Below are 24,260 nucleotides of genomic sequence, written 5' to 3'. Positions count from 1 at the left end.
GTGTGGCCCCCCCCAAAAAAAGAAATATATGATTTGGAAGACTTTTAAATATGATTGGATATGGTCATGTTTCGGGTTAAAATCCTTTTCCACCACTCTTGTGTCTCAGTGTTAATATGTGTGTCTCGAGCTAATTGTTCTCAATATAGCATTTATAAATAATTTTTGGGATATGTTTTGAAACAAAATTGAATAATATGTAGGATGTTTTAAATGAATGGAAATGAATGTGAGAAACTGACTTGTCCTTACAAGTCAGTGTTGGAGGAAAAAAAAAGTCAACATATTGTACTTTTGTGGAAAGGGCCAATTGGGATCTGGTGAAATTAAGAAAGAGAAAGTAGAGAATAAGTAAACAGTGCTCAGAACTTTGTATTTTTTTCATGGACATTAGGCAACATGGGGCATTCTGACAGAGGGGTAGGAGTCCAATTTGAGGGAGAGCAATCTTTCCCCTCCTACCGAACACCCCATGTGAGGAGCTTTGTCATCTGTGGTAGGTGCCTCTAGGTCCTCATTGAACTAGTCTATACCTGGGTGTATGTTGGGTTAATTACATTCTTTTCGATATTTTAAAAATTTAGTTCTCATTCCTATGTGATGAGATTATCCTCAGAACATGTTAAGCAAAGCTCTGAAGTGGGATCTCAGCCCTCAAGTCTCTCTCTCTCTCTCTTTCTCTCTCTCTCTCTCTCTCTCTCTCTCTCTCTCTCTCTCTCTCTCTCATACACATGCATAGAGCAGGTGAATGTCCTGAGCTCAGTTTTTCACCTTACCTCTCACAGTGTCAATTGAGTCATTGGCATCACCTGGATGGGCTTCCTGAGAAAATGGTCTTCATGTGAATGTGTTAGATTGTTCCTTGGATGGTAGATGATGGTGAGAAAGAACTACCTACCTCCACAGACCTGTCAGCAGGAGGGAGAGAAACTTGTGTGATCCAGTCAGAATTAGAACACACTTCCAGACCACAAGGATCCTTTGATTTCAGTCCACACTCACTCACAAGGAGATGTTGGTGGAGATCTATAAGGCACTGTCTGTCCACTCATTATTTATGGCTCCCTCTTGGTACTTAAAACTCTTTTATTTTGTTTTGTTGTTGTTGTTGTTGTTGTTTGGTTTTTGGTTTTTGGGTCACACCTGGCAGCGCTCAGGGGTTACTCTTGGCTCTACACTCAGAAATCACCGCTGGCAGGCACGGGGGACCATATGGGATGCTGGGATTCGAACCACCATCATTCTGCATGCAAGGCAAATGCCCACCTCCATGCCATCTCTCTGGACCCTGGTACTTGAAACTCTCTAACCTCTGAGCATGGTGATCTCTGTGGGAAACTCTCCTGGCCAGAAAATGATTCTTCCTAATGAGTGCACAAGAGGGTAAATGAGCCACTGGAGAGTTCAGAGTTTCTTCCTTTTGCTCTGCAAAATCACCTCCTTGCATCATCTCTAAAGGTCCTGGTCCCTGTATTCACCTGTGAGTTTTCTCCTGAGTCCAATTGTGGAACATGTCTGGGTTAAGTCCGTAGCTACTTCAAAGCCTCCAAAGTCATAGCCTTCAAAGCCTACTCTGTGGTAGGGCATGACCCCATTTTTATTTTTTTAGAAAAATCTCTAATTTCCTCTCCATAGACAGGAAGACAGTAAAGTCTTTACATAATAAGGCTGGGGTATAATAAAGTAGACATTTCATGACACCTTCTCAAAGCAACAAGATATTTTATCTTCTGTGATCATACATTGAAAGCCTTTAAGACATTCCTCTTGATAAAACTGAAAGGTCTTTCTTAAAAAATATGTTTCTTTGCTCTAATAAAAATCGATTTTGCTTTTTTTGTGTTCTCCCATTTCCTTTGGATTTTTGAAAATTATTTTTATTTAAACTCTGGTTACAATTTGTTCATAATACAATTGGGTTGTTTTGAACTTTGCAGTTTATATGAAACTGCAAGAAGCGCTAAAAATTTTTTTTGCTTGTTTTTGGGCCACAATTGGTGATGCTCAGGGTACTGGAAACTCTGGCTATGTGCTCAGAAATCACTCCTGGATTGGGGGACCATATGGGATGCTGGGGGAAATGAACCACGGTCTGTCCTAGGCTAGTGCGTGCAAGGCAGATGCCTTACCACTTGCGCCACTGCTCCAGCCCCAAGAGCTAAATATTTTTATCTCAGTGGGAACTCTTGATTGTTCATTAAAAGTGCTTTTCCTACTATTCCACAGCGATCACTCAGGTGTACTGAGTGATGCCTTTTTCACCTATTCATCTGCTATCACATTCAGATTGTGTCCCATCATCAGAGCCAAGAGCACTTTCTGCTAGTCATTATCCTGATAGGTGACAAATTTTTTATTTCCTTCCATGCTGGGTTAGACCACAGGTCTCCAGCACAAAACATATATATATTTCCTTCTGAGTCACATTCTATTCCCAATGATTTAGTTTGCTGCTGTTCTTGTATGAAACCCAGTCACCAGTTGTAATAATAAAGTTTATTGTGAGTTAGGTTGAGATTGTTTTGTCGATGAAAATCCTATCAAGATGGAGTGATAGCACAGTGAGAAATATGTTTGTCTTGCATGCAGTCAATCCAGGTTCAATCTCTAGCAGTCCATAGAGACCACAGAGCCTGCCAGAAGTAATTTCTGAGCATAGAACCAGTAATAATGCCTAACCATCACCGAGTGTGACCCCTATCACCCAAGAAATCTACTATATAGGAAATGCTGAATTTATTTCCATTAACATTGCATCCACTCAAAATTATGTTTAGGAGTGTTGAGATCCTATGTCCAGCTGTCAATGGCCCTCAAGTGGGACAAAGGAAACTAGAAGAGGATTCTGATGTTAGAATTTTGAAAAGCTGCATCTTTGTTTCCTTTGAGGATGGAGAAAGAGCCTTGCAGCATGGATGGCAAATGTCTGGGAACCAAACCAGGATGGCAGAGGAACCTGTGCTCCAGAATTCCCAGAATAAACTGAGCCTAGAATATTTGGTTAATTTTGGGCAACATCTGATTCTGCTCAGGGTTTACTCCTGGCACAATGCTCAGGGTCATTCCTGGTGGACAAAAGGGACCATCTGAAGTGCTGGGATTTGAGCCTAAAGTCTGTTGAGTCTGAGGCAAGTGGTGCCGGCTGTACTGTTTCTGGGTCCTTCTCTGGATATTGCCCTATTAGTCAATTATATTATGTTAAAGTTCTAACACCTAGATAATTGATACTACTGAGTTTTGGGGTCACTGTAGGCTGTGCCCAGGGTTTTCAGTCAGGGGTCAGTCCTGGCAGCTTTAGGGATCCCGCTGAGATCAGTTGTATGCAAGCCATAGGTCTTACACTATCTACTATGTCTCAAACCCAGAAAAATGTGTTTGTTTTAATCAGTAATGTAAAAAATATTCCTAGATTTTTCTAAATGCAATGTAAATATTTATTTATGAATGGTTATTAAAAGTATCTGTAGATAACCCTCTCCACTTAAGTAAGTCACAATATCAACTTTTCCTAGCCAATGAAGATAATATACACGAGGATACATGGCAGAATTCTCATCAATTGTTGTAAGACAGAAGATGTCATATCCACACAGAATCAGAGAGGAGCCTAATACAAAGACTCCCCCCGCCACTGTGGATTGACCTTAGAGAGACCAACAAAGTTCAGAAAACCCTCACTGTATCAGACATTTAGAAATAAAAACATTAGATGAAATAATCTACTTCTAGATATGCCTGGCATCTAGCCAGAAAGAACAGATTAAAATAGTCCAAGTGATTAAAAGTGGATTTAACTATGATGAACCCTTATTAATCTTTGTACTTATAGTTGAATTCAGCATTCACTGTTTCTCTTTATATGATGATGATGATGGTGGTGAAGACTGCAATATTCACTATCCCAGGGTTTCTTCTGGGAAAGTTATGTGGTTGTCTGCACATTTTGGCAGGAAAGTGGATTAAAGCAGTACAAGGAAGATTTTAAGCAACAATGACAGAAAACATCCAGATATTAGAAAGAGCCTAAAGTTAGATTTGAATGATAGACATTGAACAATGTGAAAGGGAGTCAACAGATGTTCCAGGCAATCCATTGAAGAACAAGTTCTATTTCTAACATCTGATGAAACAGTCAACATCTCTGAGTCAGGGGTGGACTAGAGATCATTATGAAAGTCTTCAATGTAATATAACTAACCTTTTTGTCATTCCTTACACAAAAAAGAGTGTCAGAGCCCTCTTTATGTCTTTGTTCCTGAGGCTGTAGATGAAGGGGTTCAGCATGGGGGTGATCACTGTGTACAACACGGAGGCAATGGTACTTGCGTTGGACCTTTCACTAGCTGCTGAACTCAGGTACACCCCTATGCCTGTAAAATAAAACAAGGCTACCACAGAGAGGTGAGAGGCGCAGGTGAAAAAGGCTTTATACTTGCCCTGAGCTGATGAGATGCCACGGATGGAGGAGGCAATCTTATAGTAGGAGTAAATAATGCCAAGTAGAGGACCCCCATCAAGTAGGAGGGTAGCACTATACATGACCACGTTGTTCAGAAAAGTGTCTGAGCAGGCAAGTTTCACCACTGTATTAAGTTCACAGAAGAAGTGGGGGATCTCCACCTCGGTGCAGAAGGACAGACGCATCACCACTAGGATTTCAAGGGAAGAATTCAGGACACTCAGAACCCAGCATCCCAAAAGCAGCAGTCCACAGAGCTGAGGGTTCATGATGACCATGTAGTGCAGGGGGTGGCAGATGGCCACAAAGCGGTCATAAGCCATGACAGTCAGGAGAAAGTCATCTAGGCTGGCGAAGAGAACGAAAAAGAATATCTGGGACATGCAGCCTTCAAAGCTTATCTCTTTTCTCTGTGTCTGAATATTCACCAGCATCTTGGGGACAGTAGTGAAGACATAGCAGATATCATTCAAGGACAGGTTGGCAAGGAAGAAGTACATGGGGGTGTGGAGGTGGGGGTCAGAGCTGGTGGCCATGATGATGAGCAAGTTTCCTAGCACCGTTGTCAGGCACATGGTCAAGAACATTACATAAATGAGTGGCTGTAGCTCTGGGTCCTTGGAGAATCCCAGGAGAATAAACTGGGAACTTTCTGTATCATTCTCTGCTGCCATATGCTGTGTATGATTCCAGGAAAAAAGAAGAGAACGTGACTAAATTTCACATTGCTGCTTTCCCCACACACCTAAAAGTCTACATGGTGATATTTGAAGTCAAGAAATAACATTTGATTTTGAAGACTTTTAAATATGATTAGATAATCATGCTCCTCATTGAAATCCTCCCTGTCCACCACTCTTGTTTCTCAGTGCTGATATTTATGTCCCAAACTAATTGTTCTCATTATAGTATTTTTTTTTATTTTGAGCCACACACGGTGATGCTCAGGGGTTACTCCTATCCATGCACTCAGAAATTGCTCCTGGGTTGGGGACCATATGGGACACTGGGGGATCCAACCGAGGTCTGTCCTAGGTCAGACGTGTGCAAGGCAAATGCCCTACTGCTGCACCACCTCTCCAGCCCCACATTATAGCATTCATAAATAAATTTTGTCATGAGTTTTGGAAACCAAATTGAATAATATGTACCATGTTTTAAGATATCACCTTGGAAATGAATGTGAGAAAGTTGAATTACAAATGGCCCTAAAAGTCAGTGATGGAGGAAAAAAAATATGTCAGCAAATTGTACTATTATGGAAAGGGCCAATTGGGAGCTGGTGAAATTAAGAAAAAGCAAGTAGGGCCCGGAGAGATAGCACAGCGGCGTTTGCCTTGCAAGCAGCCAATCCAGGACCAAAGGTGGTTGGTTCGAATCCCGGTGTCCCATATGGTCCCTTGTGCCTGCCAGGAGCTATTTCTGAGCAGACAGCCAGGAGTAACCCCTGAGCACAGCCGGGTGTGGCCCAAAAACCAAAAAAAAAAAAAAAAAAAGAAAGAAAGAAAGAAAGAAAAGAAAAGAAAGAAAGAAAAACATTTAAGAAAAAGCAAGCAAAAACCAAAAACAAAACAAAACAAAACAAAAAAAAGGGGCCGGGCGGTGGCGCTAGAGGTAAGGTGCCTGTCTTACCTGCGCTAGCCTAGGACGGACCGTGGTTTGATCCCCCGGTGTCCCATATGGTCCCCCAAGCCAGGAGCGACTTCTGAGCGCATAGCCAGGAGTAACCCCTGAGCGTCACCGGGTGTGGCCCAAAAACCAAAACCAAAACAAAACAAAGAAAAAGCAAGCAGAGAAAAAGGAGACCATGCTCAAGACATTGCAGTTGGGGGGGGGGACATTGCATGTTTTTCATGGACATTAGATGACCCCCACCAACACGGGGCCAACTGACAGAAGGAAAGGGGTCCACCTTGAGAGACAGTGACCTCCCTCCTCCTACTGAATGCCCACATGAGGAGCTTTGTCATCTGTGGTAGGCACCTCTGGCTTCTCACTGAACTAGTTGCCTGGATTTCTCAATGGCTTAATCACATTCTTCTCAATATTTTGAAAAGATTTAGCTCTAGTTCCTATCTGGTGAGATTTTCCTCAGAACATATAAATAAAGCTCTGAGGAGGAATCTCAGTCTCAAGTCTCTCACTCATACACTATCTCTGTCTCTCTCATACACACATAGAGCAGGTGAATGTTCTGAGCTCAGTTTCTCCCCTTACCTCTCACAACTGAGTCATTGGCATCACCTGGATGGGCTTCCTGAGAAAATGGAATGTGAATGTCTAGATTGTTCCTTGAATTGCAGATAATGGTGAGAAAGCTCTTCCTACCTCTATAGACCTGTCATCAGGAGGAAGAGAAACTCACATGATCCAATCAGAATTAGATCTCACTTCCAAACCACAAGGATCCTTTTATTCTAGCCCACACTCACTCACCAGGAGATCTTTAAGGCTCTGTCTGTCCACTTATTATCCATGTCTTCCTCTTGGTACTTAAAACTCTTGAAACTCTGGGCATGGGATCCCTGAGGGAAACTCTCCTTGCCAGAAAAAATTCTTCCTAACGATTGTCTTTGCCCAAGAGGGTAGAGGAGTCATCAGAGAGTTAAGGTTTTCTTTCTTTTTGCTCCACAAATTACCTCCTTGCATCATCTCTAAAGTTTTGGTCCCTTGCTTTCACCTGAGTGTGAGTTTTCTCCTGAGTCCAACTGAGGAACGTGTCTGGGTTAAGTCCTTTGCTACCTCAAAGCCTTGAGTCTGTGGTGGGGACATGGCCCTATTTTTTAGCTTGTAGGAAAATCTCTAATTTCCTCACCACGGGTCAAGTCAGTAGAGTCTTTCCATAAGAATGGAGGATAATGGACATTTCATGACACCATCTCAAAGGAAAAAAAAAGACATTTTATCTTTTGTTGATCACAAATTGAAAATTTGACATTCCTCTTGCTAAATTGACAAACCATTTTGCTCTAATAAAATTTAATTTTGATTTTGCTCGTGTTCTCCCATTGCATTTGGATTTTTAAAACTTACGTTATATAAACTCTATGGTAACAACTTGTTCATACTACTTTTGACTTTGTTTTTGTTTTCTATTACATTAAACTGCAAGAAGAGCTACATAGTTTTGTCTCAGTAAGTGCTCTCAATTGTTCATTGAAAGAGTTTCTCCTGCTACCCTCCAGCCCCACAACACTCAGGTGTACCGAGTGATGCCTTTTTCACCTGTACATTGCCACCACATCACTAAGTCCCATCATCAGAGCCAAGAGCACATTTTGTTATTCATTTTTCTGATAGGTGACAAACTTTTTCATTTTCTTCCATGTTGGGTTGGACCACACACCTGCATAAAAGACAAATGTTTTCCTCTGAGTCACAGCCTCTACCCAATAATTTAGTTTGCTGCTGTCCTTGATGAAACCCAGTCACCAGTTGACAATAATAAAGTTCATTGTGAGTTAGGTTGAGTTTGTCTTTGTCCATTAAAACCCTATCCTGATGGAGCAATAGCACAGGGTGAAAGGCGTTTGTCTTGAATTCGGTCAATTTGGGTTCAATCCCTAGCAGCCCATAGGATCCCAGCGTGTATCAGGAGTTCTTTTTGAGCATAGAGCCAGGAATAATATCCAAATAACACTGAGGAGGCCCCTTCCATTCAAGAAATCTATTGCATAGGAAATGCTGAATTTATTTCCATAAAGATTCCATCCACTAAAAGTTACGTTATGAGTGTTGAAACTCACTGTCCAGCTGCCAATGTTCCTCCAAGCCAGGAGCAATTTCTGAGCACATAGCCAGGAGTAACCCCTGAGTGTGTGGCCCCAAAACAAACAAAACGAAAAACAAAAATATGTTTGTTTTCATCAGTAATGTAAAAAGTACTTCCAGTTTCCTTCTAAATATAATTTGTAAATATTTGTGTATGAATGGTCATAAATAAATCATAAAAGGATCTGTAGTTAACCCTCTCCACTTTAAGTCACAGTAAGGGCTATTCCTATACAACGAAGATAAAACACACGAGGATACCTGGAAGATTTCTTATTAAATGTTGTAAGACAGAAGATGTCATAACCACACAGAATCAGAGAGGCGCCTAATACAGAGACTCATCGCTGTGGGTAGCCAAAGAAAGACCAACAGAGCTCAAAAAACCCTCACCATAACAAACATTTAGAAATAAAAATATTAGATGAAATAATCTACTTCTAGAGAGAAGTCAAAATAGTCCAAGTGATTAAAAGTGGATTTTCCTATATTGAACCCTTATTAGCCTTTGCAATTCTTAGTTGAATTATTTTTATTTTTTCTCTGTTGTTCTTATTATTATTAGGACTGCAATATTCACAATCCTCAGGGTTTCATTCTGGAAAACATATCTAGTCATATGCACAATTGGGCAGGAAAGCTGGTGAAAGTAGTACTGGGAAGAGTTCAAGCAACAATAGACAGAAAATAGTCAGATATTAGAAATAGCCTAAAGTTACATAGGAATGCTAGAAATCAAACAATGTGACAGGGAGTCAACAGATGTTTCAGGCAGTTACCATCTCTGAGATAGGTGTGGACCCGTGATCCTGGGAAAGTTCAGTGCGGTATAACTGAACGCTTTGTTGTTCCCCGCATAAAAAGTGTGTTCAGAGCCCTCTTGATGTCTTTATTCCTGAGGCTGTAGATAAAGGGGTTCAGCATGGGGGTGATCACCATGTATAATACAGAGGCGAAGGTGGTTGTGTACGAACTTTCACTAACCTCTGAACTCAGGTACACTCCCATGCTGGTGAAATAAAACAAGGCAACTACGGAGAGGTGAGAGGCACAGGTGGAAAAGGCTTTATACTTGCCCCGAGCTGATGAGATGCCACGGATGGAGGAGGCGATCTTATAGTAGGAGTAAATAATGCAGAATAGAGGACCCCCGTCAAGTAGGAGTGCGGCACCATACATGACCATGTTGTTCAGAAAAGTGTCTGAACAGGCAAGTTTCACCACTGTATTAAGTTCACAGAAAAAGTGGGGGATCTCCACCTTGGTGCAGAAGGACAGACGCATCACCACTAGGATCTCAAGGAAAGAATTCAGGACACTCAGGACCCAGCACCCCAGAATCATCAGGCCACAGAGCCAGGGGTTCATGATGACCATGTAGTGTAGGGGGTGGCAGATGGCCACAAAGCGGTCATAAGCCATGACGGTCAGGAGAAAGTCATCTAGGCTGGCGAAGAGAACGAAAAAGAATATCTGAGACATGCAGCCTTCATAGCTTATCCCTTTACTTTGTGTCTGGGTGTTCACCAGCATCTTGGGGACAGTGGTAGAGACGTAGCAGTTATCGGTCAAGGAGAGATTGGCAAGGAAGAAGTACATGGGGGTGTGGAGGTGAGGGTTCGAGCCGGTGGCACCAATGATGAATAAGTTCCCCAGCAGCGTGATTAGGTACATTGTCAGGAACAACACGTAGAGGAGTGGCTGTAACTCTGGGTCCTTGGAGAACCCCAGGAGAATAAATTGGGAAATTTCTGTACCATTCTCCGCTGCCATATGCTGGGTGTGATTCCTGAAAAAAGAAAGTGAATGGGACTAAATTCACATTGCTGCTTTCCCCTGGCACCTGTAAGGACACATGGTGAATTTTGATGTCAAGAAATATAATTGGGTTTGGAAGACTTTTAAATATGTTTTGAAAGGACCATGTTCCTGGTTAAATTCCTTCCTGTCCACCACTCTTGTTTCTCCGTGTTGATAATTGTTCTCAAGACAGCACTTATGAATAAATTTTGTGATAAGTTTTGGAAATCAAATTGAATAATATGTAGTACCATGTTTTAAGATATCACCTTGGGGGCCTGGAGAGATAACACAACGGTGTTTGCCTTGCAAGCAGCCGATCCAAGATGTAAGGTAGTTGGTTCGAATCCCGGTGTCCCATATGGCTCCCCGTGCCTGCCAGGAGCTATTTCTGAGCAGACAGCCAGGAGTAACCCCTGAGCATCGCCGGGTGTGGCCCAAAAACCAAAAAAAAAAAAAAAAAAGATATCACCTTGGAAATAAATGTGAGAAACTGATTTACAAATGTCCCTACAAGTCATTGGTGGAGGACAAAAAATACTTCAGCACATTGCTTTTTATGGAAAGGGCCAATTTGGAACTGATGAAATTAAGTAAAAAGAAGTAGAAAACAAGGAGACAGTGCTCAGGACATTGTATTTTTTTCATGGACATTAGGCAACTCTCCCCAACATGGGTTTTCCTGACAGTGGGGAAGGGGTCTACCTTGAGGAAGAGAAACCTCTCTCCTCCTACTGAGCGCCTCACATGAGGAGCTTTGTTATCTGTGGTAGGCACCTCTAACTTCTCACTGAACTAGTTTCCTGGGTGTCCCGTTGGCTTAAACACATTGTTTATAGATTTATTTCTTGTCTTAGGTGATAAGATTCTCCTAGTTCATGTAAATTAAGCTCTGAGGAGGGATCTCAGCCCTCAAGACTTTCTCATTCTCTCTCATTCTCTCATTCTCTCTCTCTCTCTCATCCTCTCTCTCTCTCTCTCTCATGCATACACACAGACACATAGAGCAGGTGAATGTCTTGAGCTCAGACTCTCACCACCCCTCTCAAAAATGTCAACTGGGTCACTGGTGTCACCTAGACAGGCACCTGAGAGGATTGTCTCCACGTGAACATATAGATTGTTCTTTGGATGATAGATGATGGTGGGAAATCTCTTACTGCCTCTACAAACCTTTCAGTAGGAAGGAGAGAAACTTATGTGATTTAGTCAGAATTAGAATACACCTCCAAATCACAAGCATCCTTTTTTCCAGCCTACACTCACAAGGAGATGTTGGAGGAGATCTTTAAGGTTCTGTCTGTCCACTCATTATCCATGTCTCTCTCTTTGTACTTAAAACTCTTGAACCTCAGCATAGGATCCCCGTGGAAAACTTTCCTGGCCAGAAAAGGATTCTTTCTAATGAGTGTCTGTGCCCAAGAGTGTAGAGGAGCCATCAGAGAATTCAGTTATTGCCTTTGCTCTTTAAATTACCCCCTTGCATCATCTCTAAATGTTCTAGCCCCTTGTCTTCACCTGAGTGTAAGTTTTCTCCTGAGACCAACTGAGGAACGTGTCTGAATTAAGTCCTTTGCTACTTCAAAGTCTGTGATAGGACATGAGCCTAATTTTAGTTTGTAGAGAATCTCTAAATTCCTTTCCACAGAGGACAATGCAGTCTTTATCCCTAGTAGTGGTATAGCTGGATCATATGGGAGCTCAACTTCCAGATTTTGGAGAAATCTCCATATTGCTTTCCACAAAGGTTGGACTAGATGGCACTCCCACCAGCAGTGAATAAGAGTTCCTTTCTCTCCACATCCCCACCAGCACTACTTGTTATCATACTTTGTGATATGTGCCAATCTCTGTGGTGTGAGATGGTACCTCATAGTTGTTTTGATTTGCATCTACAATTGAAGCATCTACAATTGCATCTACAAATGCAGTCAATTAGGAGATGTTGGGTTACTGGTTGTACCCTAATCAATATTCATACTCCACCCTTGGGTTTGATCTGATGATAGGGTATTGGATTATTCTCTACTTGGTATTCCTTTCCCAACCTAAGGTGGGGCCTGATTTTTTTGGCTTCCACCCGGCAGTGCTCAGGGGTTACTCCTGGCTCTACTCTCAGAAATCACTCCTGGCAGGCTCGGGGGACCATATGGAATGCCAGGATTCAAACCACCGTCCTTCTGCATGCAAGACAAATGCCCTACCTCCATGCTATCTCTTTGGAATAAAAGCAGGGGTCTGAGGAAGGCTGAAGCTCATTCTTCAGTCTTCTTCAACTGAGTTTTATTCCTTCATCAGAGCAGAAATCTTGGGTTGTTGAATTCTTTGCTTAAGTGCTGGATTTCCTGAACCTGTTCTTGTATCTCTTCACTGTGGATTATTCTTGCATCAACATTTTCTTCCAGGCCTGTGTGTCACCGGATTGTCATTTGGGAGTCCTAGGCTCCACTAACACTCCAGAAACAGCAGGCCATAGAGTCGGGGTTCCATGATGACCATGTACTGCATGGGGTGGCAGGTGGCCACCAAAACGGCCATAAGCCGTGATGGTGAGGAGAAAGTCATCTAGGTTGGCAAAGAAGGTGGAAAAGTTATCTGTGACATGAAGCCTTAATACCTTATTGATTGATGCAATCAATCTACAATGTAGATTGATTTGCATCTCCCTGATGATTAGTGATGTGGAACATTAGCAGAGCAAGCTAAAAGTGGCAAATGCTTAAATAGGTTTATGATACAGGCCACACACGTTGGCCAGGGCTAATAAAGATGTTATCTATCTGGAAGCCTGCCTGTGAGTGAGTTTTCTACCCGCCGTGACCACCTGAAGTTGCTGACCTGCCGGTTAATGGGGGATGGAGCCACATGGCCGGGGCCTAAGGACAAAGGCCTCCACCTCCATCCAGCTCCATCATATGGGCCTTCTTTATTATTTTAAACAACATACAAGTTTCTTTTTAATTTACTTCTGTAGAAAAAAAGATCAGAACTTTTTTGGGGGGAGTCACACCCAGCAACGCTCAAGGGTTACTCCTGGCACTACCCTCAGAAATCACTCCTTGCAGGCTCGGGGGACCATATGGGATGCTGGAATTTGAACCACAGTCCTTCTGCTTGCAAGGCAAACTCCTTACCTCCATGCTATCTCTCCGGCCCCTGAGAGCAAATATTTTTGCAGACATAATTTGAGAAGAAGTTGCTATATAAGATACCCAATAAAATATCATAGCAATTGGGAAACATTCACTAGGATAGCTGAGAACTTTAAAAACTAACAACATTATGCATTTCCCCCAGAATTGTGCAAACTAATATCAAACCACTATGTTGGATACAAAATTTTCTGTTTGCAGTGGGGTATAAAACAAAATAATAAGTCCATATATGTAGTGTTAAATAATTAATGATGGTGCTGGATGGAGATGAATGGAGGCCTTTATTCTTAGGCCATGGCCACGTGACTTCATCCCCCATCAACCTGCGCATCTGGGGTCCAGGAAAATGACGGGTATTGAACTCATTCATAGGCAGACTTCAGGAAGCATCAACTTTATTCATGCCCTATCCACCACATGTGTGGCCTATATCATAACCTTTTAAGCATTCAGCCATTCTTAGCTAGCCCTGCGTCTTAACTTGTCCGGCCATGTCTTTTCCTCATACCTCTCCATGCTGGCAGAAGACCAAAAGGGGGCCAAAAAAGGGCCTAATCCTCTCTGGTCAAAGCCTTATCTACTCTTCAAGACCTCTCCCAGGAAATGGGCGGGGTCTTGCAGGTATGGTTAACGGTAATATCTGGTTCCCAAGACTCCGCCCAGAAATGGGTGGGTTTCAGGTAAATACACGTAAATCCAGGGTGGAATCACACATATAGATAAAACACAATCTAACCAGCAATATAGTGACTGATGCAAATAGGGTCAAGAGATTAGTCTAAGAGGTTATAAGAGTTTCTGAAAGTAGCTTCATTGGGCTTTGGCTGGCTCAGATCCTCCATTTTCTATGGTGGATGCTGGGGTCTTCTCTATACTCTGCTGCAGGTCGGTGGAGCATGGTTCTGGCAAAACGCGCCTCCAGTAGAGGAAAGATGGTAGGTGTCTGCATCTAGGAGGATGCCCATAGTCTCCACCTCTCTCCCCTTCACTGCCTGCTTCTGATCCATTTGAGGGGGCCACTGTCACCATAGATGTTGGGGCAGCTCAGTGAGACTGGGGTATGAATTTTCAGAACTGATGTTGATTGGAAGCATATCTGCCTGACTTGTCTTAGTGGAAGTTGATTTTGTACATGGAGGCAACAGGAATTTGTTTGTAGAGACTTGCGTTTTATCACTGGTGAGGTGATGTAAATACTGGCATTGACAGGTGATAAGCTCATTCATTTCCTAGAGTCATTGGACCAAGGAGACCAGAATGGGATCTTATGTGCTTTATGTAAACAGGTTCTGAGCGCTTTTGTAACATGGCATGATGTTGTAGTAGATGTACCACAGGTTTGTAATCAATTCTATATGAGAAAACAATACCCAGAAAGAGGCCAACTACGTTTACAGAGTGCTCGCAATATTATCGGAACCTGACACATGTGATAATAGGAAAATTAAGCTAGCAAGTTCTATTTGTTGTGCAGAGTTGTAACTAGTCACACTCTTGTGGTCAGGAATGGACCAACAACTCTACCTTTTCCTGAGGATTATCCATTGATATAAAACACAAGCATGTCTGGAATAGGAGAAGGATGAATGACTGAAGAAATTATAAAAGGTGTACACGGGGCTGGGGCGGTGGCGCTAGAGGTAAGGTGTCTACCTTGCCAGCGCTAGCCTAGGACGGACCACGGTTCGATCTCCCGGCATCCCATATGGTCCCCCAAGCCAGGAGCGACTTCTGAGCGCATAGCCAGGAGTAATCCCTGAGCGTTACTGGGTGTGGCCCCCCCAAACCAAAAACAAACAAACAAACAAACAGAAAAGGTGTGCTCACTTCGGCAGCACATATACTCAAATTGGAACGATACAGAGAAGATTAGCATGGCCCCTGTGCAAGGATGCCACGCAAATTCGTGAAGCGTTCCATATTTTTTATTATAAAAATAAAAAAAAAGAAATTATTAAAGGTGGTCTTCTAAAAAGAAATCCACATTTTTCACCTTGTGGATAGTGGGAAGAAAGTTCCCCTGAAGTCAGCCAAAGTTCTTTTCAGGACTTCACTGAATTGATTCACTTTCATTTTGGGGGTATTGGCAAGATTGATATCAGGATGGTTTCCAATAAAGTGTGAGTTTGCAAAATCCCTTTAATAATTAAATTAGCTATTAGTTCTAAGTATGACATGATTGTACGTTGTTGTTTGTTATGAAGATATATCCATTCCAGAGATCCTGATAACTGAACAATGGCGGCTGTTGGTGATTTTGGTGTTGCAGGTAGTAATAGCCATACCAGATCTCTGGGGATAAAGTGAGTGAGATAGAACTTCTGGAGGTGATCCATAAAAATATTCATTTCCTTCTGAGCCTCTGGAGTCAGTTGTCTTGGACTATTCAGGGCAGCAGCATCTCAGGTAAGCAACAGTTAGTTAGTTCTGAATTTAGAATACCAAGAGAGGGACAGATCCAATTAATATCATCCAGCAATTTTTGAAAGTCAGTGAGCGTTTTAAGGTCTTTCTGGTAAATTGAGATTTTCTGAGGATGTACTGTTACGTGCACGAGAATATAACCCAAGTATTCATATGGTGACATAATCTGGAGTTTTTCTGTTGCGATCTGTAATCTAACTGCTGGAAAATTTGTCATGACATCCTCATACAAGCTTTGAAGTTTTCTCTCATTTGAACAAGCTATCAAAATATCATCCATGTAGTGTAAATATAAGCATTTGGAAATCTTGCACAGGAAGGTTGTAGAACTAAATAAACAAAATACTGACACATAATTGGTTAGTCATAGTCTGAGGTAAAAAAAAAAAAGAAGGTCCACTGAAATCTGCACATAGGTGCCTTATGACTTAAACAAGGAATGAAGAATGCAAATCATTTATGGTCATCTGGGGGAATGGGCTAATTATAGAAACCGTCTTTGATGTCATTCATGACCAGAGGCCAGTTTCTAGGAATCATAACAGGAGAAGGAAGGCCAGGTTAAAGGATTCTCATCAGAATCATCATGGCATTAACATTGTGCAAATTAATCAACAGTTGCCATTTGCCTGATTTTTTTCAGTGGAACAAAGACAGGAGAGTTCCATTCAGAAAATTATGTTTCTATATATCCCAATTTTAATTGTTCCTCTATTAAATTTGTATGTGCCCTTAGTTTGTTTGTTTGTTTGTTTGCTAAAGGGACACTGACTTGTCCACACCGGGTGGTTAGCTCTCCACTGTATGCAGAATGGTGGTGGGTGCTGTAACTCAGTGACCCCAATTAGAAAATGCAAGCCCTCTGAGTTATGAACTAGAGGAGTGGGAGGTGCATTTATAGAAGGAATGGTGACCTTGGCACACAATTTATCATGTAAATCTCATCCCCATAGATTCGGGAACACAGGAGCCAAATAAGGTGTTTATAATTTCTTTGGTGGTAATGGCTTTAAATCTCCAAACTCTGTAGAATGAAGAAGGCATATTGCCTATTCCTTGTAAAGCATAAGGAATGTCCTGTAGGGTTCAATTATGAGTTAAGTGTTGGGTGAATATGATGGAAAGATCTGTCCCTGTATCAATCATACCCTAAATTGTTTGTTATCAATTTGTAGTGGAATTACTGGGCTAACTTTTTTGTGCAGGCTATATGTGAATGCCACAATAGGATCTGTAGAAGCTCCTAAGGGATTGGTGCTGCCAAATCCTCTGATCTTGGGTGATTAGAGGGATCTGGTATTACAAATATCCTCTATTTTTTGGCCACACTGATCGCACTCAGGGGTTACTCCTGGCTCTGCACTCAGAAATTGCTCCTGGCAGGCTCAGGGACCATACGGGATGCAGGGGAATCATACTTGGGTCCATCCCAGGTCAGCTGAATGCAAGGCAAATGCCCTAGCACTGTGCTATCGCTCCAGCCACACTATCACCCTTTTTAAAATTTCATATTGTAGGCATTGCTATTATTATTAGTTCCCCCTCATAATCCAAGCCTATAACCCCCATGTGAACATTAATGCCTTTTATTGTTAGGCTACTCCTACCCGAAAGCAGACCTACTGTGCCTGGTGGCCTTGGTCCCTTTATGTCTATGAATAATTTGTGAGGGCATTGTGCTAGAGCCAGGGTTACATCAATTGGGCAAGGAATGTCTAGGGCAGCACTTCCAGTGATGGCAGGTTGTAGCGAGTTTATGGGTCATAGGATTGCATGGCTTATTGCCCAGATTTTATGGGGTCTGGGGTAGGTCCTCTGAAAGTTCCCTGGCATTTTTTGAAAATTAGTAAACCAATCTCTCATCCATAATTACCTCCACTGCTTTGTGGGCATGGTCTAGGTGGTGGTCTCCAGAGGGTGGGAGTAAGGAGGGCTCTGCATTCCCTCATGTAGTGACCAATTTTGCCACAATTAAAACATCTACCCCAGATTTGGGAGGTCTAGGGCTATCCTTTGTTTACATAGGCAGGTTGGCAATCTCTTGTCCAGTGATTGCCTCTACCACACTTAGGGCAAGGTCAAGGTGATGCCTTGTTTCTAAATCTCAAAGTCCCTTGCTTTCATTGGAGTATAAATTTCCCCCAAATTTCTTTCCTTTCTTTTGTTTTTGGTGTTGGTACCACACCTGGTGGCCCTCAAGAGTTGCTACTGGATCTCTGCTCAGAAATCACTCCTGGCAGGCTTGGGGAACCATATAGGATGCTGGGGATTGAACCTGGGTCAGCTGCATGCAAGGCAAACACCATGCTACTTTGCTATTACGCCATCCCCCATTTTTTTTGGGGGGGCCACACCCGGCAGCACTCAGGGGTTGCTCCTGGCTATATGCTCAGAAATAGGTCCTGGCTGGCATGGGGGACCATATGGGATGCAGGTATTTGAACCAACCACCTTAGGTCCTGGATCTGCTGCTTGCAAAGCAAAATACTGCTGTGCTATCTCTTCAGCCCCTCATCTCCCATTTTTTAAATGAAAAGATTAAGGCATGAAGACTTGGGAGACTCCCAGGATGAGCACCCAGAGGTAACCACATAGAGAAGCACCCTGCAACTTCTACAGATGGGAACCTACCTTGCACTCCCATGAATGCACGTATCAATAGTTGTAACTTCTTGGTTTGACGACACTCTAGCCAACACACGAGAGCAGACAGCAGCAAGGGCTTCTGACCCCACTGATGAGTTGGCAGAAATGGGTTAATGCTTTGGATTGGGAGGACTGGGAGAGGGGCTAATTGTCCTTTGGCACAGGAGGGTTTGCACCTACTGGGTAAACTAGAGTGGGTAGGTGGTAAAAGCATCTATCCCCAGAATGCTTTATCAGTACTGGTGGGAAAGAGTGAGAACTCTGGGTTGGGACTTTTCATAAGTGAAAGTGACGGCAGCACTAAGGGACGTCTCAGGACTGTGAGGTCTGAATGGTAACTGGGGGGTGGGGTAGGAGGTAGGGGGTGCTGACTGCAGTTCCTGACACTTCCTGCAGGGGGAGATACAGGGCAGTTTTTGCGTGCTCAGACTCAACTCTTGGTATTGGAGGCTGACCAGTACCACGGATTCTACTACCTTTCATGTTATTTATATATTTTTTGGCCACATCCGGCAGTGCTCAGGGGTTACTCCAGGCTCTGTGCTCAGGAATCACTCCTGGCGGGATGGAAGTACCCTATGGGATACCATCCCTAGGTCAGCTGTGCACAAGGGCAAGCACTCTACCCACTGTGCTATCTCTCCTTCACTGACCTTGTGTTATTTTCATTTTTGTGTGGTCTAGGGGTCATCACCAGAGCTGATATGGCTGATCAAAGGTCACTGGGTATCTTCACACCGCATGAGATAATGCCCAGAAAAAAAAAGTCAACAATTATAACATGCCATGGTCAACAATTATACACACAGAGAAGACAGGAAAGCAGACACTTGACGTGGTTTATTTTCATGGACAGCTCAAAATATAAATACTTCTACCCCAAAAGAAAGACTATTAAACAAAAAATAAAGTCGTGGCGTGATGGCCAAGACACGGATGCAGGTATACAGCGGTAACATCTGCCCTGTTGATTCTTCTCACAGCTACCCCTACTGTGTGCCAGGAGAGAGAAGCCTACAGGTTTGCTCACTCATGGGAGCTGTGACCAATTTCTTCAGCTCCATCCAGGGCCATGTGCGAGCACAAAGGGAAGAGTTTGTGAGCTGACCACAAGGTCGTTCTCATAATGTTTCCCTCCACGGGGTTGCAGACGAGAGTATCCAACTTGATTCCGTGCTAAACTGATTTGAAGGACCAGGATTCTTGATGGTCTTGATTTCATTGTGAGCTTCTTGAGTGTATGTTGGGGAGATGCCCCCAAAGACCCATCACCTGTGTTTACTATGCTTCTGTCCTCCCACACTGTTAGGACAGCTCTGAACCCAACTCAAGTGACTGTGACATTATGTCCTACCAAAGAAGGCAATGACATGGCAGCTGCATCTTTTCTCCCTTTGGCCAGATACTCTGTGAAGCAGCTACTGCATTGGCCAGGCCTGCTTTGACCCGGAAGTGAAACCCTCCTCCTCAGCAACAGTGAGCCAATTCACCACCGAATTGATTTGATTTGTACTGATTTGAGTCACTCTGGAAGTAGAAGTTTCAGAGCTAAGGATACATGAGATTCTGTCAGTAGCTCCCAAGACTGGAGCCTCTTCAAGAGTATTTGGGAACCCAGAAACCCCAAGGCTGGCAGCAATAATGTGAAGGATACAGAGGTCTTTGGGGCCTGGAGGCCACCCTAGTGGTGCTCAGAGTCATGACTGCCTCTGGTAATGCTTGAGGGGTGAGGCCACCCCCTTATATCAAGAAATCAAACCAGAGAATCTGCTGCATGCAAGGCCAGCACCTGAGTCCCATGGACTTATCACCCCTCCACGTCCCCACAAATCATTGGAATCCCTGATCTTGCTCCAGGTAAAATGGCAGCTTTTCATGCTGGTCCTTCAGAAGTGACAGTGTGAGGGGCCGCCAGAAGGAAGAACAGTGGGGTGGTGACCCAACCCTGCAGAAGGAGTTCAGCCACACATGCCTTGCCCTGCCCCGAGCTCAGATCCACCTCCTATGGGTTCTCTGTTAGTTCTTTTTGGACCACCCCTGCAAATGCTCAGGGATTACTCTGCACTCAGGAGTGACTCCTGGCGATCCTCAATAGTCCCTACGGGATGCCGAGGATCAAACTCAGGCCAGCTGCATGCCAGGCAAGCACCGTCCTCGCTGTGGTCTTGCTAGGGTTCCCTTTGAGTTCTCTTGTATGCATCTGACTCAACCCCTTGCTGGGGCAGATCAGCAGTTGGAGGTCAGCCCTGAAGCAGAAGGAGGCCTCGTGCCAGGGGTGGGGGGGTCCAGGTAGTTCAACTCCACCTGTTGTGGGTCCGCTTGTGCACGGAGAGGTAGGAGCTGGTGGTGAAGGCCTTGCCACACTGGGCGCAGGCATAGGGCTTCTCACCTGTGTGCGTGCGTACATGCTTCTTGACGGCTGACCGATTGTTGAAGGCCTTGGCACACTGGCCGCAGGTGTAGGGCTTCTCGCCCGTGTGGATGCGCTGGTGCACGGTGAGCGAGAAACTGCTGCTGAAGGTCTTGGCGCAATGGCCACACGCGTAGGGCTTCTCACCCGTGTGTGTGCGCAGGTGTTGTGTGAGGTAGGAAGCCTTGCGAAAGGCCTTGCCGCAGGCCGGGCAGCCATAAGGTTTCTCACCCGTGTGCACGCTGTTGTGGCCCGAGAGCGATGAGCGTGTGCTGAAGGCCTTGCCGCACTGGCCACACTCGTGGTGGTGGGCCCCACGCCGGTGCACCCGCTGGTGGCTCTTGAGATTGCAGCTGGTGCGGAAGACGTGGGTGCACTGGCCGCAGGCATAGGGCTTCTCACCTGTGTGGATGCGCCCATGCAGCCGCAGTGAGGACGGGTCGTTGAAGGCCTTGCCGCATTGGCCGCAGGTGTACGGCTTCTCGCCATTGTGGATGCGGCGGTGGATGATCAGGTAGGAGCGGCTGCTGAAGGCCTTGCCACACTGGCCGCAGGCATAAGGCTTCTCCCCCGTGTGTGTGCGCTGGTGCTGAGTGAGGTTGGATTTGGTGCTGAAGACCTTGGAGCACTGGGTACACTCGTGGAGGTGAGCCCCCCGGTGGCTCCGCTCCTGGGGCTGGTGATGGAGAGCCCAGCGGGATCCATCAGGTACCATAGAGAGGGAGAGAGATGGGGGAGAAGGGTTGAGGAAGGGGAGAGGAGAGGGAGATTTTTGTGTCTTTGGTTTTGGGGCCACATCTGGCTCTACTCAGGGCCTACTCCTGGCTCTGCACTCAGGGATAGCTCCTGGTGGGCTCTGGGTATCCTATGGGATGCTGAGGATTGAACTCAGGTCAGCTGCATGCAAGTCAAGCACCCTATGTAGTATCATTCCAGTCCTCTATTTTGCTTTTCTGGCCACACCTGGCAGTGCTCAAGGATCACTTGTGGTGAGGCTCAGGAAACCCTATGGGATGCCAGGGATTAAAAATCTAGGTAGGCCTGATGTGAAATGAGCGCCCTTCCCAGCTGTGATATCACTCTAGGCTTGGTGACCTTTTTCTATCCCTTAATCTTCCCTCCCGGGAGAACCCAGACATCATGGTGGTCCCTCTTACCACCTTTAGGCGCCCAGAATGTTCTTTGGTAAAAACGCAGTTTTGCGCTGGTGACCAACTGGCCTGAAGGACAGTCTCCAAACCTGGAACAGATGAAAAAAGAAGTAACAGTGGAGGGAACTATGACAACAGGAAAAGATCCAAGCCAGGTCCAATCCCCAGCATCCCATAAGGTTCCCCGAGCACCAACAGAGCTGAGGGCAGAGTCAAAAATAAACTCTGAGCATCTCTGGGTGTGTCATGAAAAGACAAAATACAGGGTTGGAGTGATAGTGCTCAGAGCACTTGCTTTCCATACAGCTGACCTGGATTCAATCCCCAGGATCCCATATGGTCCTGAGCGTAGAGCCAGGAAGTGAGCCCTGAGTACTGCCAAGTATGGACCAAAAAGCAAAAATAGGGCTGGAGTGATATGCACAGGGTGTTTGTCTTGCACACAACTGACCTGGATTTGAATCCCGACATCCCATGAGGTTCCCTGAACCCCACCAGGAGTGACTTCGAGTGCAGAGCCAGGAGTAATCCCTGACCACTGCTGGGTGTGGCCCCAAAATCAAACCAAACCAAAAAAAACAAAAACAAAAACAAACAATCAAGCAAGAGAAGGCATAGCCAAAAGCTGACAACATGCTTCTGGCCCCTTTGTCCTCCAAAGGGTCACCTGTAAATTCTCCTGGGGTCATTTCTTACACTGATGATCCCCTGGTGCCCCCAAGTCATAGATCCAAGCCTTTACCTCACCAGGACCCTCACCCTGACTGGCACAGACCAGGCAGTGAGTCTGGAATCCTCCATGGCTGCGTCCTCAGCCTGCTCCAGCCTGAAGGCCACACTCGGTTTGTCCATGCAACAGCCTACATGGGGTGATGCCATTGCTGGGGGTGTTTAGGGGTCACCATGGCAGTTACCAGAGGACAGTGGCACACCTGGTGAGGGGCTTGAGGAACTCTCTGAGATGCTGCTGGACCTGGGATCCAGCCTTTGAAAGATTTTTTTAAAGACATTTAACAGATCCTGAACAAGAGGGACTACAAGGAACCAAGTCTTTGAATTTATGATCAAAATATATTCGCAAAGCGGGAAGGGCGCTGGCCTTTTGCACAGACTATTGGGTTCAATACCCGGCATCCCATGGGGTCCCCCAAGCAGTTCGAGGAGTGATTTCTGAGCTCAGAGCCAGAAGTAACCCCTGAGAACTGCCAGGTGTGGCCCTAAAAAAAAAACCAAAACCCAAAAGTGCAGACATAAAGCACTTTGCAGGCAGGAATAGGGGGACACTCAATGCATAATTTATTTTTATGTTTTTGGGGGGTGGCTCACCACACCTAGCAATACTCGGGTTATTCCTGGCTCTATGCTTTGGAGTCATTCCTGGTGGTGCTTGGGGTACCCTATGGGATGCCAGGAATTGAACCCAGGTCAATTATTTGCAAGGCAAGCACCCTCCCCACTTTGCTCTTGCTCCGACCACTCAGCCAATTTAGTACCAGAACTCACAGGGGCCACATACAAGACAAAGACCAGAGTTGAAGCCCCAAAACAAGGAAGTCAACTATGAAAAAAATCTACTCCAGGGACAATTCTGTGGCAACAGAAAGATAAGTGAGCATGGGGTCCCGGCTGAGCTCAGAGGTTCAAAAGGGCATTGTGCCCACATTTGAGCCTGGAGTGTATGGGGGCATCATCTTGTCCAAATTTGGGGTACATAGATGTCTCCCCACCTAACCTGGGGTGCATGGGGGGAGTCTTTCACCTGAATTTGGGGTGCATAAGGCATCTTCCTGTCCAAGTTTTCAGTACACTGCGTTTTTCCCTGCCTGAGTTTAGGGTACACAAGGTAACTCTGCTTGAATCTGGAGGTGCATGGAGCATCTCTCCATCCGGGCCTAAGGTCATTTCCCTGCCAGTGTTGGGGGTGCACGGGGTGTCTCCCTGCCTAAATTCATAGTGAGGGTATCTCTCTGCCCAAGTTTGGAGCGCACCTGAGCTGGGGGTATATGGAGTGTCTCTCACCTGAGCCCAGGATGCATGAAGGAGTCTCCCTGCCTGAATTTGGGTGTATATGAGCATCTCCCTCCCTGAACCCAGGGTACAGGGATGGCAGCTCACCTAGGGAGACAAGGTTCCTGCTGTTCTCAGCCATGACATCCCTGTAGAGTTCCCGCTGACCTGGCAATAGCAGAGCCCACTCGTCTTGTGTGAACTCCACGGCCACGTCCTCAAAGCTCACAGAACCCTGAGGCACATACAGTGGGGTTCAGCCAAGGGCCCCCAACTTGGAGAGGCCCCTGAGCAAAGCAGATGAGTCCTTTTGCTGGGTACAGGCCAGCTCCCTGCCACTGACTCTAACCTCACAGTCAGTGCTCAGGGCCCCCCACCCCAATCCCAGCTGGAGATGGTTCTTTCCCAGGTGAACTCAGGGACACCCCAAGCTACAA

The 24,260-nt window shown here is 44.9% G+C and overlaps 3 protein-coding genes and 1 non-coding gene across 4 annotated transcripts; 1 reads left to right on the top strand and 3 right to left on the bottom strand.

Annotated features, from left to right (window-relative positions):
* Positions 1-4,212: 4,212 nt before the first annotated feature.
* LOC126030142 (olfactory receptor-like protein OLF4) lies at positions 4,213-5,133 on the bottom strand. Its single transcript, XM_049788326.1, has one exon. The coding sequence runs from the start codon at positions 5,131-5,133 to the stop codon at positions 4,213-4,215; it is 921 nt and encodes a 306-aa protein (XP_049644283.1).
* Positions 5,134-9,049: 3,916 nt separating this feature from the next.
* On the bottom strand, positions 9,050-10,003 carry LOC126030140 (olfactory receptor-like protein OLF4). The gene has a single exon (XM_049788325.1). The coding sequence runs from the start codon at positions 10,001-10,003 to the stop codon at positions 9,050-9,052; it is 954 nt and encodes a 317-aa protein (XP_049644282.1).
* A 5,001-nt stretch (positions 10,004-15,004) lies between these two features.
* LOC126031576 (U6 spliceosomal RNA) lies at positions 15,005-15,111 on the top strand. Its single transcript, XR_007503409.1, has one exon. It is a non-coding gene; the product is annotated as a U6 spliceosomal RNA (small nuclear RNA).
* Positions 15,112-20,549: 5,438 nt separating this feature from the next.
* LOC126030139 (zinc finger protein 558-like) lies at positions 20,550-21,380 on the bottom strand. The gene has a single exon (XM_049788324.1). The coding sequence runs from the start codon at positions 21,378-21,380 to the stop codon at positions 20,550-20,552; it is 831 nt and encodes a 276-aa protein (XP_049644281.1).
* Between the last annotated feature and the right edge of the window lie 2,880 nt (positions 21,381-24,260).

This window comes from Suncus etruscus, chromosome 15, assembly GCF_024139225.1.
Source record: "Suncus etruscus isolate mSunEtr1 chromosome 15, mSunEtr1.pri.cur, whole genome shotgun sequence".
Classification (NCBI taxonomy): Eukaryota; Metazoa; Chordata; class Mammalia; order Eulipotyphla; family Soricidae; genus Suncus; species Suncus etruscus.
The sequence above is the reverse complement of the archived record's forward strand: the minus strand, read 5'-3'. Positions and strand labels throughout refer to the sequence as shown.

Coding starts and splice junctions, on each gene's coding strand:
- LOC126030140 (XM_049788325.1), bottom strand. CDS start 10,003: ATGGCAGCGGAGAATGGTACAGAAATTTCCCAATTTATTCTCCTGGGG.
- LOC126030139 (XM_049788324.1), bottom strand. CDS start 21,380: ATGGTACCTGATGGATCCCGCTGGGCTCTCCATCACCAGCCCCAGGAG.
- LOC126030142 (XM_049788326.1), bottom strand. CDS start 5,133: ATGGCAGCAGAGAATGATACAGAAAGTTCCCAGTTTATTCTCCTGGGA.